Source organism: Adiantum capillus-veneris, chromosome 20, assembly GCF_014529385.1.
Source record: "Adiantum capillus-veneris isolate H3 chromosome 20, ASM1452938v2, whole genome shotgun sequence".
NCBI classification, from domain to species: Eukaryota; Viridiplantae; Streptophyta; class Polypodiopsida; order Polypodiales; family Pteridaceae; genus Adiantum; species Adiantum capillus-veneris.
The window spans coordinates 12,725,664-12,744,605 of record NC_140950.1 but is presented as its reverse complement, the minus strand read 5'-3'; the positions used below and the strand labels follow the sequence as shown (position 1 = coordinate 12,744,605).

At 46.2% G+C, this 18,942-nt stretch overlaps 1 protein-coding gene across 3 annotated transcripts in view; it reads right to left on the bottom strand.

The window, feature by feature from the left end:
- LOC147432113 (protein kintoun-like) overlaps nucleotides 1-18,942 on the bottom strand; it is a 78,752-nt gene that overhangs the window by 9,614 nt on the left and 50,196 nt on the right. For all 3 annotated transcript variants that reach the window (XR_015185518.1, XM_086492120.1, XM_086492119.1), the window contains exons 6-8: nucleotides 16,672-16,785; nucleotides 16,355-16,571; nucleotides 16,145-16,223 (exon numbers count right to left, since the gene is read on the bottom strand). Coding sequence is in view for 2 of the 3 variants with exons in the window: in XM_086492120.1 (XP_086348246.1) it covers nucleotides 16,145-16,223; nucleotides 16,355-16,571; nucleotides 16,672-16,785 (410 nt within the window). In the remaining variant the exon portion in view is untranslated. The remainder of the gene's footprint in view (nucleotides 1-16,144; nucleotides 16,224-16,354; nucleotides 16,572-16,671; nucleotides 16,786-18,942) is intronic.

Genomic DNA, 18,942 nt, shown 5'->3' with positions numbered 1-18,942 from the left:
AGCATAAATTGGTTATAAATACAAAAAAGAGCAAATTTTTCTTGCCTAAGATACATTTCTTGGGGCACATCGTCTAAGAAGAAGCAGTAAAGATGGACCCAGCCAAAATTGAGACTATTCATGATTGGCTTGATTTGAAGAATGTTCATAGGTTCGAAGCTTTCTGGGCTTGTGCTCATATTATCGCCGGTTCATTCGGAAATGTGCAGAGATAGCTTCTCCTTTGCATGTATTGACTCAGAAAGGGGTACCGTTTACTTGGGGCCCAACAGAGATTGCAGCCTTTCAGACTCTCAAAGAAAAGTTGACAACGGGACCAGTGTTGGCCTTGCCAGACTTGCAAGCCATTCGAAGTATACTGTGATGCTTGTGGTCGCAATCTGGGAGCAGTCTTGATGCAAGAAGGCCATGTCATTGCTTACAAGAGCAGGATGAGCTCTTAGCAGTCATCCATGCTCTTACACAGTGGCAACACTTTCTACTCGCTGCTCGGTGTTGATTTTACCGTCTTTACAAACGTCAGAGTTTCACTACTTCTTGTCGTAGAAGCAGCTTTTGAAAAAGCAAATGAGGTGGGCTAACATCCATCACGGTTTCATTTCCAGATAGTCCATGTTCAGGGACAAAAGAATTTAGTGGCAAATGCGTTGTCTAGAAGGCCCTTGGTTCGGGCTATTTCCACGATACATCATTGAAGCTTCGAGGATATGGTAGATCAGTATGCCACAAATCCTGATTTTGCAGATATCTTTCATCGGATACAGAGAGGAGAGACAATTGCAGGCTATTCCATACGGGATGGCGATTTGATGCGGAAACCGTGTTGTGTGTTACTCAGCCTTTGAGGGAAAAGCCTTTGAGGGAAAAGCCTTTGAGGGAAAAGGTTTTGATAGAGTGCTATTGTCCACTTTTTTTTCCGGCCACCGCAACATAGATACCACCTTAAAGGGTGTTGAGCATTACTTTTACTGGCCAAGGCTCAGGGGGAAAAAAAAAAAGTGGACGAGTTTGTTTGCAGTTGCTTAGTATGCCGAAAGGTCAAGTTTGAGAAGCACAAGGCATTAAGATTTCTACAGCCTTTACCCATACCCTCCCGTCCCTCGGAAAGCATTGCCATGGATTTTATTTTTGATCTTCTCAAGACTCAAAGTGGGCAGGATGACATTTGGACAATCATTGACAGATTCAGTAAACATGCCCACTTCATTCTGGTAAAGAAGTCAGTTAAGCCCGATCATTTGGCGAAACTCTTTGTCTCACAGATTTTCCGATTACATGGTATGCCTGAGTCCATTGTTTCGGACAAAGATCCTCGAGTTTAGTAGTTTGTTTTGGAGGGCAATCTGAGAGAACATTGGCACATGGTTGCAATTCTCATCCTCGTTCCACCTGCAAACAGATGGGCAATTTGAGATAGCCAATTCAGTGGTTTTCAAGCTACCAGAACACCCATCGAGCCCTTGAGAGTTTGTACAACAGTTTGACGTCACCTTCTCTCAAGGACGGTTCACAAAACACTCCAGGGTGAAAAGGGCGGCATCTTACTTGAAAGGAACTGCACAGACATAGTGGTCTACTCTGGTGTTATGCAAAGAAGCACATGCAATGTGGTTAAAATTCAAGACAATTTTCACGTCAACTTGGATATCAGATGAATATGCAAGAGATGTCATCACGACTTGGCATCACTTGAAAATGACTGAGAAAGATACATTGGATGATTACTGCCAGAGGTTTTGGGATACTTATTTGCCGGTGTCTTTGTTTCGGAAGATTACTTTGAGATACCAGATTGAGTGGTTTTGCTGTGGTTTGCAGACTATTGTCTAGACCAGAAGTCTAACTCTATTCAGAGGCTTATGGAACATGCTAAGCAACTACTTGGAATGCATGCCGGCTTATTAACTTATCCTACGGATAGGATAGTATACCACCTCAACAGGGCAAGAGTCTGCCAGTGAAAAGAATGAATTAGGAGAACCGGATGAGAGCTCACCACAAGATTTTAGAGAATTAGATGGTAGCACTAGACTTCTATTCAGAGGCTTATGGAACATGCTAAGCAACGACTTGGAACGCATGCCGGCTTATTAACTTATCCTACGGATAGGATAGTATCCACCTCAACAGGGCAAGAGTTTGCCAGTGAAAAGAATGAATCAGGAGAACCGGATGAGAGCTCACCACAAGATTCTAGAGAATCAGATGGTAGCACATCCGAAGGATCCGACGAACTAAGGGAACCACATGCAAGTTCATCAGAGGATTCCGAAGAAAGGGAATCAGATGATAGTGCGTCTCAAGGTTCTGATGATTGAGACTGACGTGCCAATGGATAGGGGAAGCTAGCGAAGCTACCCACAGGTCCCATGGAACAAGGAAAGAAAGGAAAAAGAATCAGCCGGTAGATCAGAGAATGCCCCCGACCCACGATAAGAACTTTTTCAATATACGAGAGATTTGGACACTGCTTTTGTCACAAATGGGTGACGTGGCATGGCCCTGGACACACTCACAGCATGGGCAACAGACTCGGACGCACACCCAGACTGGTGGTAGTGACACGTGGCAGCTGTACGGCAGGCTCGGATTTTCCGCCGCAAATCCCACTGACTTGCTGACGTGGCAGAGCGTATGGATTTTTTCTTTTTACGCTGATGCTGTACGGAATTCTGCTTCTACGCTGGCTGATTTGAGAAGCTTTTGGATTAACTGCTTTATTTTAGAAGCTTTTGAGTTGAGAAGCTTTTGGGGCTCTGCTTTTGGGCATACCTTGTAACATATAAATAAGTGGGCAGGGCCCTCACTTCTCAGAGCATCTAAATGCAGAGTCTGAGAGTGAGCACCCTCCCACTCTCTTGTACTTTGAACACAGATTAAGACAAAAAGAAATATTGAAAGGGGCGCCTGTCTTTGGAGCCAATATCTCTAGGCACGGAACTACGCCGGGCCGTGTCGAATCAAGTGCGGATTGTGAACTGTTTTGAAGTGAATCTCTGCTTTGTCACGGTAGAATCTTGACTTGGAGTGTCCAAGTTTGTTATAGTGGTATCAGAGCACGGCCGATTTCTCTTCTACCGGGAAATCCGATCATTTTCTCGCGACACTTATGGATTCCAACAAAGAACAATCGACTTCTTCTGCATCTGGTGATGCGGGAAGAGATCACGAAGAAGACGAAGAGTACGGCCCACCTCGGCCTACTCAGGTAGAGATTGAAGAGATGGAACGTCGACAATTGGTTGACGACGCGACAAAGATGATGATCAACATTGCGAAGGATCCAAAATTTGTAAAATTTTTGACTGAGACATCCTTCGAAGAAGTGCACGCCCAGTGGTGGCAGAAGGCCACAGAGCCACCCATCAAACTGGCACTCAAGAAACCTCCTGCTCCGAGGATGTTTAAAGATGAAGAATTGGAAGAGGTGGTCGATACACGGATTAGTCAGCTTTTTGACACGAACAACAAAGCCAAAAAAGCACGACAAAAAGCAGAAGAAAGGAACCGAGTCAACCGACTTCTCGGGTTATTTGGGTCGTCAATCTACCTTTGCATCGGCAAGAAAGCAGAAGAAGCGTGTGCGATTTGAAGGAGTATCCAGTTCTTCTTCTTCTTCTTCTTACAGTTCTTCTAGCGCTTCCGACTCGAGCGAAGAAGACAGGAAAGGGAAAAAGCGAAGCAAAAAGCAAAGCTTCGGAAAGGGAAAGAAAAAGGCAAAGAAGCCTAAGTTTCGCCTAGTTTATGACAGTTCTACAGAGGACTCATCCTCACATAGTTTGGACTCTGACGATCACAGATTTTATGCAAATAAGAAGCATTTCTATAAAGCCAACCAGTATGACTTCCTCGAGGATAAAAGCAAGAAAGTTAGAGAATTTAAAGAAGGTGGACAGTCAATTAAGTTCGACACTTTTTTTGGATTCCGAGATGCTTCGAGGGCTTTGGCCTGCATACAACACTTTGACATAGCTTTCTCTGGAGGGCATTACTCTGAGCACTCCAAGATTTGGAGGGCTACCTCTTTCTTCAAGGGAAATGCTCGAACATGGTGGTCCATCTTTCTACTGAACAAGGAAGCACCAGTTAAATGGCTGAAATTCAAAAGGCTTTTTATTTCTTCTTGGCTGCCTCGGGAGTACGAACGAGATATACGAACTGCTTGGAATCATCTTTGGATGACCAAGAGAGATGCTCTAGATGCATATTGCAAGAGATTTTGGAGCTCTTTTCTACCAGCTTCTTCATTTAAGAAGATCTCGTTTAAAGTACAGATTGAGCGGTTTTGTTGCGGACTTCCTACAGAGATCCGAGATCACTGCTTAGAACAAAAGTCAGATTCTATTCAAGAACTAATGGGTCATGCGAAACGGGGTTTTCCCATACATTCCGGCAATCTGACTTACCCCACAAATGAGATCACGACTCAAAGAACCGAACAGACTTCTAATAATGAAAGTAGAAAGAAGAAGAGCTCCCAAGAAAAGAAAGATAAGGATTCACGACCCTGGCTCACTCTTCGGGAGAGGGCCAACTACATCAAAGAGAGGAAGTGTTTTGGATGCGGGGATATGGGCACGTCTCCGCAAAGTGCCCTAAAAAGGCACATCAAGAACCGAACAAAGACAGGCCAGAGAGTTTGAAAGCAGCCGAGGAACATGGACGAAAAGGCAAGATGAAAGCATGACTCGTTCCAGATTGCATGGGTACTTACCCAAGCACGATTGATGAAAGTACACAACTTTGCCAAGCTTGGGGCAAAGTGAAAGATCAAGAAGCCCTGATTTTCTTTGATGGAGGAGCCAAGGCCAACTTCATTTCACCTAAATTGGTGGCGCGGCTCGAGATTACACCCGATTGGATGGGACCACAAGCAAAGGCAGTTCTAGCTGCACCCGACAGGAACGTGGCCATTACACCTGTCATTGGCAAACTTCGGTTGCATTGTCAGGGGTATTTGGGGCACAAGGACGTCTACATAATGCCCTTGGAAGGTTGCCATGTCCTCCTGGGAGTCCCTTGGTACCATAAGAACACGACGTGGTCGGTTAGGGCGAAGAAAGAGACATTGACTACTGAAAAGGGCCGAAACATTGTACTTGATGTGAAACTGAAGAGCGAGTATGTCCCTATTGTATAGGCTTCGGCCGTTTCGAAATTAATGAAATCCAGTCTGTTTGTTTACTCAATCTTTTTGAAAGAGTTGAATGATGAACATAGGACAAATATGTCTGAACTTGATAAGGAACGCCAAGATTTTCTCCACTCATGCCGATTGCTTTTCTGAGGGCCTGCTAGACGAGTTGCCACCAGCTCGTCGTCCTAAGGATCATACCATTGATCTGATACCTGGAAGCACACCACCGAACCGGCCACCTTACCGTGTAAACCGAGCCCAGAATGAAGAGATTATCAACCAAGTGAAAGACCTCTTGGGAAAGGGTCTTATCCAGCCGAGTACTTCACCTTACTCCGAGGTTGGTTTTGAAGAAAGACGGATCTTGGAGAATGTGCATTGATTATAGAGCTCTCAATAAAATCACCATCAAGAACAGATTTCCGATTCCGAGGATCGATGAAATTCTTGACTGACTATTGGGATCCTCTTGTTTCAGCAGGATCGATTCGAAGAGCGGATATCATCAGATCCGAATCGCGTCGGGAGATGTCTACAAGACAGCTTTTCGAACGACCTTCGGTTTATTTGAATTTTTGGTGATGCCTTTTGGCCTTACCAATGCTCCGGCAACCTTTAACCGAATGATGGACAGGATTTTTCCGAGAGTACAGATCTTTTGTTGGCACTTTCTTTGATGACATTATTGTCGTCTCCAAGGATGAGGCAGAACATAGAGAACATTTGCTACAGGTCTTTCAGGCATTGAGAGATCACAAGTTGGTGATCAATGCAATGAAAAGTAAATGTTTCTTATCAGAGATACCCTTTTTGGGACACATCGTCTCAGCAGCAGGAGTGCAGATGGACCGGCCAAGATTGAGACTATACGTGATTGGCCCGATTTGAAGAATGTCCATGAAGTTAGGAGCTTCTTGGGCTTATGTTCTTACTACCGGCGACTCATTAGAAAATTTGCAGAGATTGCTTCCTCTTTCCATATCTTGACACAAAAAGGAGTCCCTTTCTCATGGGACCCACGGAGGTGACTGCCTTTCAAACATTGAAAGAGAAATTGACTTCAGGACTAGTTTTGACTTTGCCCGATTTGCAGAATTCATTCGAAGTATATTGTGATGCTTGTGGTCGTAGTCTGGGTGCGTTCTTAATGCAAGAAGGCCATGTCATTGCCTATGAGAGCCGATTGTTTTCAAGGCCGGAATTGACAACACATATATATGAGAAAGAGCTTTTGGCAGTTATCCATGCTCTTACTCAGTGGCGACATTACCTACTCGGAGCCGATTTTACGGTCTTCACAGATCACCAGAGTTTACGCTACTTCTTGTCACAGAAGCAGCTATAGAAAAAGCAGATGCGGTGGGCGAACATCTTGTCACAATTTCACTTCCAAATTGTCCATGTGCAAGGACATAAGAAATTGATGGCAGATGCTTTGTCCCGGAAGCCGTTGGTCTTGGCTATTCTTGCGATACATCATAGAAGCTTCGAGGATATGGTCGATCAGTACGCCACAGATCCAGATTTTGCAGACGTATTCGGTCTAATACAGAATGGGGAGGTAGTAGCGGGATATTCCATTCGGGATGGCTACTTGATGAAGAAAATGATGATGTGCATTACACAGCCGTTGAGGGAGAAGGTTCTATGCCACTGTCCACCATTTACGGGTCACCGTGGCATTGATACCACCTTGAAAGGTGTGGAGAGATACTTCTTTTGGCCGAGACCCGAGAAGGACGTGGACGATTTTGTACGCAGTTGCTTGGTATGCCAAAAGGTCAAGTTTGACAGGCATAAAGCATAGGGATTGTTACAGCCTTTACCCATTCCCACCCGCCTCTAGGAAAGTATTGCAATGGATTTCATTTTTGAAAAAGTGGGCACGATGGTATCTGGAATGTTATTGACAGATTTAGCAAGCAAGCTCATTTCATTCCAGTGAAGAAAACAATCAAGCAGGATCACTTAGCGAAACTGTTCATTGCCCATATATTCAGATTACATAGCATGCTTAAGACAATTGTCTCTGACAGAGATCCCCGATTCACGAGTTTGTTTTGGAAGGCTATTTGGGAGAGCATTGGCACACGGTTGCAGTTCTCGTCATCTTTCCACTCGCAGACAGATGGGCAATCTGAGATTGCAAATTCAGTCGTACTAGATTTGTTGAAGTCTTACATTTCGGATCAAAAGACTCAATGGGAAAGGTTTTTACCTTTGGTGGAATTTGCCTACAATAACACGATTAGTCTTCAACGGGGAAGGCGCCATTTGAGATTATTGAAGGTGCTCCGAAGGTTACACCCTTTTTAAGCACGAAAGATAAGATTTTTGAAGCCGACCAGTACACGAGCGACCAGGACACTGCTTTTGCCAAGGTCCAGGAGGCTTTAGAAAAATCTCAGGAAAGACACAAAAAGGCAACAGATCGACACCGTTGCGATTTGAAATTAAAGGAGAACGATTGGGTGTTCTTACGTTTTGAGAAGACACGCCTGAGAAAGAGAAAGGAAAAGGAGCTGCTTTTTCAAAAGCTTAGCATGAGATACAATGGATCTTTCCAGATAAAAGAAAAGATAAATGATGTCTCCTTTAGACTGAAGTTGCCCGATACTTGGAGAATTCACAATGCTTTTCATGCGAGTCTCTTGAAGCCTTTTAAAGGCGATGTGCTTGATGATGGGAAGCCAGATGAGCAACCGGAAGTGGAGGAAAGCGAGGAGATACTCGTTCCAGAACAGATATTGACACATAAAGATAGAAAGATTAAAGGTAAAGCGATAAGGCGGTTCTTGGTTAAATTCAAGAACTATCCCGCATTGGATGAGAAGTGGATGGAGGAGGAGGACTTAGCAGATACTCCTCAGATTGTGAATCTTTACCTTGAAGCATTCGGTTTAGCAGAGTCTACTCCGATAGAACCCCGATTCCAGCATGGGCGAATCTAGTGCAGTGGGTATGCACAAGAGGGGAGTCACTCCACTCCTTTGTCAACAGATTGCCCCGATACTTGGATTTGATATAATCACTGATGTCCCTTTGGGTTTCAAGGATACTGCTGAGCTGACAGTATTCTGCTGTATGACTTTAGAATTGGAATTCCCGATAATGAAAATGATATTGATTTGGACTTGACTTGTTTAAGTGCAGGAACTGATAGACGAAATAACTGCAGCATTTCGGTCTCATAAATCTCTATAGACATGATTGCAATATGGATTAGTTAATTGAGCATCTGTGAGGTCCCAACTGGATCTAGATGCAATTGCTAAATATGATGCCGATTAATCATGGTCTAAGATTTGGAATGATTTTTGAATGTGATTTTTCATGTGATGTCAAGTGATGTCCTGTGATGTGACTATCGATTGGTACATGTGCTAGATGTGATGTTCATAGTGAGTCGGTACTAACAATCAGTGTCTGCTAAGATAGTTTATGGCCTCTGTCCGTTTTGCAGTCGTAATCGAGGGCGATTACAGAGGGCGATTACAATGCTTTCAAGAGGGGGGTATGTCAAATGGGTGACGTGGCATGGCCTTGGACACACTCACAGAGTGGGGCAGCAGACCCGGACACACACCCAGACTGGCAACAGTGACACGTGGCAACTGTACGACAGGCCCGGATTTTTCGCCGCAAATCCCGCTGACTTGCTGACGTGGCAGAGCATACGGATTTCCGCTTTTTACGCTGATGCTGTACGGAATTTTTGCTTTTATGCTTGCTGATTTGAGAACTTTTGAGTTGAGAAGCTTTTGGGGCTCTGCTTTTGGGCATCCCTTGTAACATATAAATAAGTGGGCAGGGCCCTCACTTCTCAGAGCATCTGCAGAGTCTGAGAATAAGCACCCTCCCACTCTCTTGTACTTTGAACACAAATTAATACAAAAAGAAATACCGAAAGGGGCACCAATCTTTCGGGCCAATATCTCTAGGCACGGAACTACGCCGGGCCGTGTCGAATCAAGTGTGAATTGTGAATTGTTTTGAAGTGAATCTTTGTTGTGTCGCGGAAGAATCTTGACTTGGAGTGTCCAAGTTTGTTACAGCTTTTGCCAAGGTTTACGAGGCTCTTGAGAAGAAGGCAGCTGATAGACATCGATGCGACTTGCATTTGAAGGAGGATGATTGGGACAATCCCTCGCTCGCTGCTCCTGCTCGCACCCCAATCGCCATCGCCAAATTTCCCCCTCCTCCCTAGCGGAGCGCCGCCCCCCCCCCCCCCCCCCCCCCCTCCCCCTCCCTCTTGCATGCTGCTCGCCCCTTGCCCACAACTCACAGCACGCTATTCGCCCCTTGCCCACTGCTCAGAGCGCGCTGCCCATTGCCGGCCCCTGCTCGCTACTTGTCCCGTGTGCCCTACCCCTAGCAAGCAGCCATTCATTGCATCCCCCCTTGCCCCCCACACCCTACTCGCCTTACACCCGCTCCCCTTCTCCCTTTCAGCCCCCCCCCCCCTTTTTTTGTTTTTTTGCAAGTGTCACCTCCTTCGGTCCCCGTCATCAACACACTAGCCGTGAGTCGTTTCAGGGGGAGAACGACACTCTTCACCTTTCCCCGCAGTAGCAGACACAAATGGAGGCTCGAGCTCCACCCCAGAGGGACTCTAATAAAGCCCCCTCGTCTGACCCCGCCGAGCCTACCATCCGACTTGCTCTATTGCCAGCAGAGCAAGCCAGCCTCGCAGCAAAGGTCGAACACCTCCAAGTCACCTCTACCATCTGCAAGATTATTGGCAGCAGCCCCAGTCGAGGAGAGGTACGCAACCTTCTAGAGGCCCGTCTTCTAGCAGAGGTGGGGAAGATCATTGACATTCAGCTTCTCGGGTGAGGATACTACCAGATAGAGTTCGAGACTCCCGAGATGGTGACCAAGTCATCTCAATGAGCCCGTTGGCCATCCGAGCAGTCAGAGCTCACTTTCGACAGTGGCGCCATGGGTTCGATCTCGCATCAGATGTTTTTGTAGAGGAGGCAGACTTGCATATTTCGGTCTGCTTCCCCGGCCTGAGGCAGAAATACCTACCGCTTCTTTCCAGGATTGGTTTCTAGATCGGGACAGTCTTGGAGACCCCGCGCACGGCAGCTTCAGTTGCAACCAAGGCTGCCGGTGTGCCTTCAGTACGCGTTCTGGTTCATGACACTCATACTCTCCCAAAGGTGGTTCTTCTACCTAGGGTGAGTGGGGGATGGTTACACAAAAGGGTGGAGTATTCGGGACTCTAGAACACAGTGCTTCATTTGCAGGCGGATGGGCCACTTACTGAAGGCATGTCCTCGCAGGAGAGCTCGACCCACACGCATGCGCAACCTCCAAAGGCTGAGCATGCTCAGCAGATAGGTACCCAAGACACACAGGCTAGTACCTCGACAAAGGCCAACGATCAGCTAGCTGATGGCTGGCATCACATGCCGGCCGCTGTCGACAGGGACGGGCTCGCCACACTGCCCCCTCTGGTGGCCGACCTCCTGCAGCTCAGTAGCATTGGGTTCCAACAGGGAACCATTTTGACCCCCTCCACCAGGGGCCCCCTCCACCTCAGCTCCACAACCTCTTGCCCCTCAACCTTCAGACTCCTCCAGTCCGCCTCCTCCTCGTCCCCCTCCTCCCCCACCTCTATCCCCACCCCTCCTCTCTCCCCAGTGGGGCCCTCAACCTCATCACTCGACCCATCCCACACTCCTCAAACGCAGGGATTGGGCACACATCTGCAGCGAGACGATCTCTTGGTAGTGCTTTCGCTATGAGGCGCATGGCTCGAGAGGGACAGCCCCACCTGAGGACGCCACTTCTGGTTCAGACCTCTCCTTTTGCAGCAGTCCCTCCTGGTTTGACCAGCTTTGATATTCGCAGACGTTGGGACTTCTTCGACTACAGTTTCACACGCTTCCTTGGTGACTCTTCCCTCGACTTGGAGGAAGCTTGCTTTCAAGTTCACATTCTCTTTCTAGCAGCTCGAGGCATTGAGGCTCTGGATACAGCGGTAGGTTTCTCCTTTCCGTTGTGCGACAGGGATCATACAGAGTGGACCTTGTACACAACTCTTGATTGGCTCCAGAACCAGGCTATTGAGTTCTCACACCACACAAGGGACTTGGGAGTGACAGATCTAGTACAAACACTTTGGCCTCTAGCCAAGTTTAGTGTGCCGCCGCCGGATGCAGCAGGTTGCAGGCACATTGTGGTGCATATGTTTGCTGACACGCAGAGCCCCCCTTGCTATGTATTTGTACATGAGGATTCTTGGACAGAGGATGTAGCCCTACAAACTGCACGCTTGGCTTCATCCTCGGTGGGACAGTCACTTCAGATGTGTTTGTCTAGAGGTCGCTCGGATGCGGATTACTCACAAACCAAGCCGGCCTCAAAGATAGCGAGGTTGGCTATTGTTACAGCATCTGTTTTTTCTCACTGACTCCATGAGGATTGTCTCATGGAATGTGCAGGGATTAGGAGGGCCCCACTTTCAGCGTCAAAGGGGTCAGTTGCGTCAGGAGATTCAACGATGTCTTGTGGGTGGTGAGATTGATATTCTTATGCTACACGAGCACCATCTCCGTGAGAGCCGCATTAGACATGTGGTCAGATTTTGCTTGGTCCCTATGAGACATATTGGTTAGCTGCATTTGGACCTAGAGGTATCCAGGGAGGGGTATGTATGACTATTGCAGACTCATGGGCCATGGCAACAAGCCATTGTGGGCAGAGGTATTATTGTGCCACGCAGGGCTCAGTGGATTACAATGTAGGTTCAAAGTTGCCTCATGGGTTTCCTGAACATATATGTGTCCAACGTGGCAAGTGCATGAGCAGAGTTTTGGTCTCATATTGTAGAGTCTTTGCTGCATGCAGCGCAATGGTGTGTTGGGGGAGACTTCAACATGAGGACCCCTCTGACAGGATTGGAGGTGGCCATGCTACTGTGCACGGGGCTGCGTTGGCAGCTTGGGAGCGTCTATGTATGACTTTGAGGGTTTCTGATCTTTGGCAGTACTCACGCTTTGTAAGGCCCCCAGACAGCTTGTCTTTCTCTCGCTCTGACCGCAATTTAGGAGGAGTGAACCTATCTCGGATAGATCGTTTCTAGTCAGTGACCACATCTGTGACATGGGGGAATCTGTTTGCATCCTCCCAGGGACTACTTTTTCCGACCATGCGCCAGTGATTCTCACTGTGACAAACAGAGGGGGGGGGGGGGTGCGATGCTACGCACCCTTGAGAGGATCTTGCTTGATCCAGAGCTTAGAGAGCGAGTGGAGGCACTTTGGACAGAGAGCTTGGACACGCAAGACACCCCTGCTACTAGAGTGGGCTCTTGACTTGCTGAGCTTAGTCGCTTCTTCCTCCAAGAGTCTGCAGCTCGCTTGGCTACAGCCAGGGAGGAGGAGAAGCTTCTCTGATAGGGCATTGTTTCCTTGCAGACGATCCAGGAGCAACATCCAAATACTCCTTGGTTGGAGGAACAGATGCAGCAGGCTAGACAAGAGTTGGCTAGCATTGAGGAGCGGCGTCATGAGTTTGCCTTCCATCGGCAGGCATCTCGGTGGACCCAGGTGGGTGACAGAGTTAACTAGGGAGTTTTTTTTGAGACGATGGAGCCCCGCCATGCGCGCACACACTAGTGTCAGCCAGTTGAGGAGATTCGACGGGTCAGTTTTCAGAGCCTGAGGATATGCGTACACTTGCTATTGACTTTTACTGTGATCTGTTGTCAGATGAGCCTCAATCAAAGCGTCAGGATGCATGCAGAGAGCAGGTTTGGGCAAAGATGCCTTGCCTTGTTTCTGAGGATATGCGACAAAGACTTGAGCTTCCCCTCCAGCTAGAGGAGCTCCATGAGGCCCTCAGAGCACTCCCTCGAGGTAGTTGTCCAGGGGAGGATGGAATGACTCCCAGCTTTTTCTTGGAGTACTGGGACTTGGTTGGTTCAGATCTTTGCAGCGCATTCCAATACGTTTTGCACACTGGTGAGATGCCTGACAGCATGAGTGAGGACATGATTTACCGTAATCCCAAGGAGGGAGGCTCCTTGGATGAGATTCATTAGTGGCGACCCATCACCATCCTCAACTCAGCCTACAAAAGTCTAGCAAAGGCTCTGAGCACTACTAGAGAGCATTATACATGGGACCCAGACAGGTTTTGTCAAGGAGCGTAGTATCCTTGACAACATCTTCACTTTTTGGAAGGCATCTGCCCTAGCACGTCTCCGAGGTGAGGATGTGGTCAGCTCTCTACAGGCGTGCGCACAGTCAGGTGCTCTTGGCAAGGGGAAGAGGGGAACGCTTCATGCTCACGCATTCAGCCAGACAGGGTTGCCCTCTAGCCCCCTTCCTCTTTCTGTTCTATGCTGAGGCGATGAGCAGATTTTTGACTTCTCGGCAGGTTGGCTTGCGTGGTCTCGAGCTCCCTACTAGGGCAGATGAGCTACTTGACACTAAGTTTGCTGAAATAGCCTTGTACTTGGAGGGCCAGGAGGCCAATGTTGGTGCAAGCAACTGCTCAGTCAAGTCGTTTTAGTAATTGATCTCGTGCAGTGCCTACTACATAAAGAAGAGCACTCCAATCTCTTGTCAACAGACTGACCGATGTGAGAACATAGCAGTCACGGTTGTGTTTTTTTGACACACCCGGGATATTGAGGTGATAATACGCTGCCCGTAAGACTTCTATGAAAGATGTATGTCTGCACCATACTACCTCTGGATTACTAGTCTATTGGTACACTTGATGGGTTTAATGTGAAATGTCGAACCAACGTGTGATGGCTATCTGGATGAGTCTACTGTGAAATGTTGGACCATGAGCCTGGAGGTGAATTCCAATGTGAAATGTTGGACCAAGATGCGGAAGTCCAAAGTGAAATATTGGACCAGGAGATGAAATCCAACCTGAAATGTTGGTGCTGCGGATGATGGCTTCGCTACTCCCAGATACGATCTTCACATGGGGATCAGCAGCGTGGTCGGTTACTAATGGCACAGCAGTGAGATATGAGCAGGAGTCAGGGCATCTGCTTCTGGGCAAGCAGGACCCAGCTTTGCCAGCTTGCAAATCATACAGCACCTGACACAAAGGAGAGACCAGAGATGAGAGCTGAGTAGTAGCCTTGGCCTTTGGTTTGTATGGTGGGTGAGGTGTTTTCGAGTCTTCGAGGCTAGAGCTCCTGCTGAGACAGTTCGAGCTTTCTCGCAGGAGCTGATTCACACTCTTCGAGGGCAGTATGATTGCATCACAGGCACCTCTGACAATGCAGAGCGATGACGACAGGCTTTTATCAGACTCTGGTGCCCGGGTAACTTTTTCTCGGTGGGCCAGTGACCTCACTGGCATTATCGACCACCTGGGTGGTTATCGGATATCCCCCCCCCCCATTTCTTGATCTAGCCGTTGTACATTTTGATGGTCTTGACACTGGGAGAGTCTCCCCTCACTTTTGCACTATGTACCCCACCACACATAGTGACAGGGGACGCCCATTTTTGGGCTTCCTGTCCCCACTTTTCCATCCCCACAACGCGTCCCGCCCTCTTTTTTACACTAAAAGTCTATTTGAGCCCCGTCCCCTGTCCCCACTCCTCGGGACGAGTCCCTTATGAATATGCCACCATGAGGGAGTTGTAGCCCTATGGGCAGTTTTAAAAACTAATAGAAGGATCTTCTTCTCAGAAAAAAAAAAGGCACAATGTCACATAAAAGAGTATGAGCATAAACCCCAACTAGACTAGCTCCAGGGCCTCCCAATCTGTCTACATTGTGCGAGACCTCAGCTATATAGAGTCCCAATGCATGGGTGAAAGCGGGCAGCCTGCTTAATACTTGTCTCTACATCTGAGAGATCCTGTGAAGCACATACTCTTCTTATCACTGACTCATAGAGTAATACTTCCCTATTGCATCTACTCAGGCACAGCCAAATCCTACATCCTCTTCATAAGTCTCGCGTGAGGCATGGTGTCAAATGCATTGCAAAAATCCACAAAACACCTATATATTCTCCTTCCTCATGCACGCCCCTCCTCAATCAAGGCCTGCAGAGTGAGTATAAGATTTAAGGTGGCGTACCCCTTCCTGAAAATACTGTCCTATCATAATCTATAACTAACCTCTCAACCCAGCAATCAGCTTATGCTCCAAGACACATCCATAAAATTTTGGCCAGATAGTGGTCACTCATGATAATGCAATTGTAAGTAGGCACTTGGAAATCGGAATCTCCACTCTTATGCAAAGGCACAAAAGTGTTGTCTATCCAACTGGATGGAAAACCCTCATAGATGGCCCTCTTAAACATGTGGGCCAAAACTGCTGCAAGTGGAAATGCTTTTCTGCAAGGCCATCCCGTTCTTGGGTGGTGATTGAGGTAGGTGATTGCCTCAAACACACCCCAACATCAACTTAACTTAATGCACCTTTAACCACTTAACAAGCCAGCTCTAAAAAGACTTCTGTGCTTGCAAATCCAACCAAGGTGTGGAAATAATGCTTCATTTCTCAGCTCCAAAGAAAACCCTACAGTAAATGTTTGTATACCAGACTGACATCACACCCCTCCCAGTGAGTAATTTATTAATCGGGTCAAGCACCATCCTCTCAGAAAAGAAACTGGGGAATCAAGCTAAGATGATGATGGGGGTAGAATGAGGAGCTGGCTTGGTACATCATACAAAAGTGTCACTTATTCATGCCAACTATCAGGTGCACCTTACCTTATTAGGCAATCCAGAATCATTTAAGCAATCTTTCTTAGATAACTACTTTACAAACCCTGATGTGGAAACAATGACTTGCAAAAGTAAAAAATGATCTCTCCCAAATTCGAGACCATGAAATTTTTTTCATTTCCCTCATGACAGCAGAGAGTGATTTAGTACATGAAGCAAGCAATATGAAAGCAGCAATATAAGTTCAGGAGCCTCCAAAATACAATTGCTAGTAAGCACTAAAGACAAAGTATGATTTCCACTAACAAGAAGATTTTTGAAGGCAATGAAAAGCTACCACTTCTGGTAAAAGCACACGTAGAAGAATCTCCTTTGGCCTTTCCAACTTATTACCTTCATCAATGTTATTATCCATCCTGCATTACCGAATAATTTACAATTAAGTTTAGATATAGCACCCAAAAACTGTTCAAACGAATCAAACAATTTAGCGTTTCTGATCATAGAAAAAAAAAGAAACAAGAGCAAAAAGGAAGCATTTACTGACCAAAATTTACCAAGGTCTAGCCCATTACTGTAAATAATTTCATATTTTGGCTCACGAAGTGGCACTTCCATTGCACCACCAACTATTTTTTGGGTGGGTTTAGCATGCCCTTCAAGCTTGTTGTTTGATTGTACACCAGCATGTTCCGAATTTTCTAAAGAATCACTTGGTTTCAATAAGTCTTTCTTGGCTACAACTGCTTCTGCAAGTGAAACATCTGCTCAACAAATTCAAGAATAAGTGCATTTCTTTAAAATTTCTGCTAAAACTAGTTAAAGAAAAGTTGAGAAAACTGGTTGCAGATTTGGGGCTGTTACCGTGTTTCGTGGTGCTACTATCAATTGCAGGCGAAGGCATTGCACTTTTTGGTATCGTAAGCATTTTTGGACTTTTGGAAGACCCTTTGTACTTCAACTTGGGAAAACTAATCTCTGCACAACAGATCACAACTAAGCTAGAACAAGAGCCTTGCCCAAGCACAATCATTCATTACTATCAAAAACTTAGCTTCTAGACAAGAGCATAAGCATCACATGCACATGGCTCTATGTGCCACGTGGACATGCTTCCATTGCATCCCTACAAGGTTAATCATTTGTAGAGCCTAGGGATTTTGTATTGGCCACTTGACCTCTCTGTCCCCTGAATCCAAAGGAGACAACTTTGAAAAATCTTCAAAATGGAGAAACTGCGAGGTAAACGAAACCAAGCGAAGAATGTGACAACTGGCAAAAACATTGAACATGATATCTGTAGCTACAAAGATGATTCAGAAGGCTCTTGCCTTGGCAAACGCCCATAAAACCCACAGAATTGTACATGGTCATTTGAGTAGCCCAACTAGTGGGCATTACTATATGTGCAAAGGGGGGAGAGAGATGCACGAGAGAAAATCTTCGCACTACATGAGACAAGGGAAGAAGGCGAGCTTTCCATTAAAGCTTCAAACCTGAAAATCTACTAAAAATCAGCCTCCACCCTCATATTTGGGTGCCCCAAGCTGGGAAGAGACCTTCTAGAGGTATGTGTTGACCAACAGGTAGCTCTCTACTGGCAAGTGTCCAGTTTGCCCCATTTGGTTTGATTTCTAACCCCCTCCAGCTTATGAAATCGCCACGGCACGGCCTAAAAGACTACCTTAGCCTAGCCACTTCTCTACTAGTCAGATTTCAGTGCCAATCAGTCCAATTATCTTGTGGCTGCCTCGCCTTGACTCCTTCGGGTGAAACTCTCGGCCATTGGCCGTTTCACACTAGCATGAAATGTTCGGGCATTTGTGATTTCAAAAAGAGGGTCCCAAAAATAAATAAAAAATCAAGAGAAGGAAACCAACAAATAACGTTAGTGTTTGTCACAGTCTCGTGACATACCCCCCACTTAGAAATTGCAAACGTCCTCAATTGCATGCATGCTATACATACCACATATGATTTAGTGTGATTAGCACCCACATGAAACGCATTATGAATCTTCCAACCTATATGCAACATCGTTGATCTTATCAATTAGTTGAAAAGGACCATAGTAGTACATACTCAGCTTTGGAAATAACCTTTCCTTGCCCTTCATCTTCTTTAATCTTGCCTTCTCGAATCTCAATAGAACCCAATCACCCATTGAAAACAAGAGTTCACGTCGATAACGATCAGCATCCCTTTTCTGCTTTGCCCGAGTCTTCTCCAAGGCAAGCTTGATTTTCTTTTACATTTCATCCATAACAATCTACTTCAAAATTCTTATCTTTTGTATGCAAAATGGGAGGAACCTTTTTGCCACCCTCAACAATTTCAAAGGGTGCCTTGCCTGCTAACGAATGCGTTGTATTGTTGTATGCATACTCAAGCAAAGGTAAACACTATTCCCACTTGCCATTATTGTCTCAATTTGCCTCTTCTGACTGTCCATCCGTTTGTGGATGAAATGAGGATGAAAACTTGAGAGTTGTGCCCATGTTTTCAAACAAAGCCTCTCCAAAACAAACTTGTCATGCGAGGACAATTGACTTCCTCACATTTAGCAAAACGATTACTGGATCCGAAGTCATCTTTTCCTTCAAGAGATTAAAAACTGAAATCTCTTTTTGAGCCCATTTGAAAGTGACCTCTTTCTTTTGTAAAGCATCTAGGGTGAAGCAATCTCGGCAAAATTACGAATGAACCTTCTGTAATAGGAATATACTCCCAAGAAGCTACAAACACCATGCACAGTCTTCAAAGTTGGCCATGTCTTGGTTCGTTCAACCTTAGCAGGATCCATTTGAGCATCATCCTTTGACACTATGTGCCCTAGAAAGAGGATCTCTTCTAAAAAGAATTCACTTTTCTTGCCATTGATGAGCAACCTGTTACTACGTAACTCTTCCAACACAATGGTCAAATGATGCCTATGCTCCTCTTCATTCTTCAAATAGACTATCATGTCATCAAAGAATGTGCCCACAAACTTCTCATGTGAACTGAAAATCCTATCCATCATCGTATTGAACGTAGCAGGAGCATTTGTAAGACCAAATGTCGTTCTAAACGCAGTCTTGTGCACATCCTCTGGCCTAATAAGAATCTGATGGTATCCACTCTTGAGATCTATCC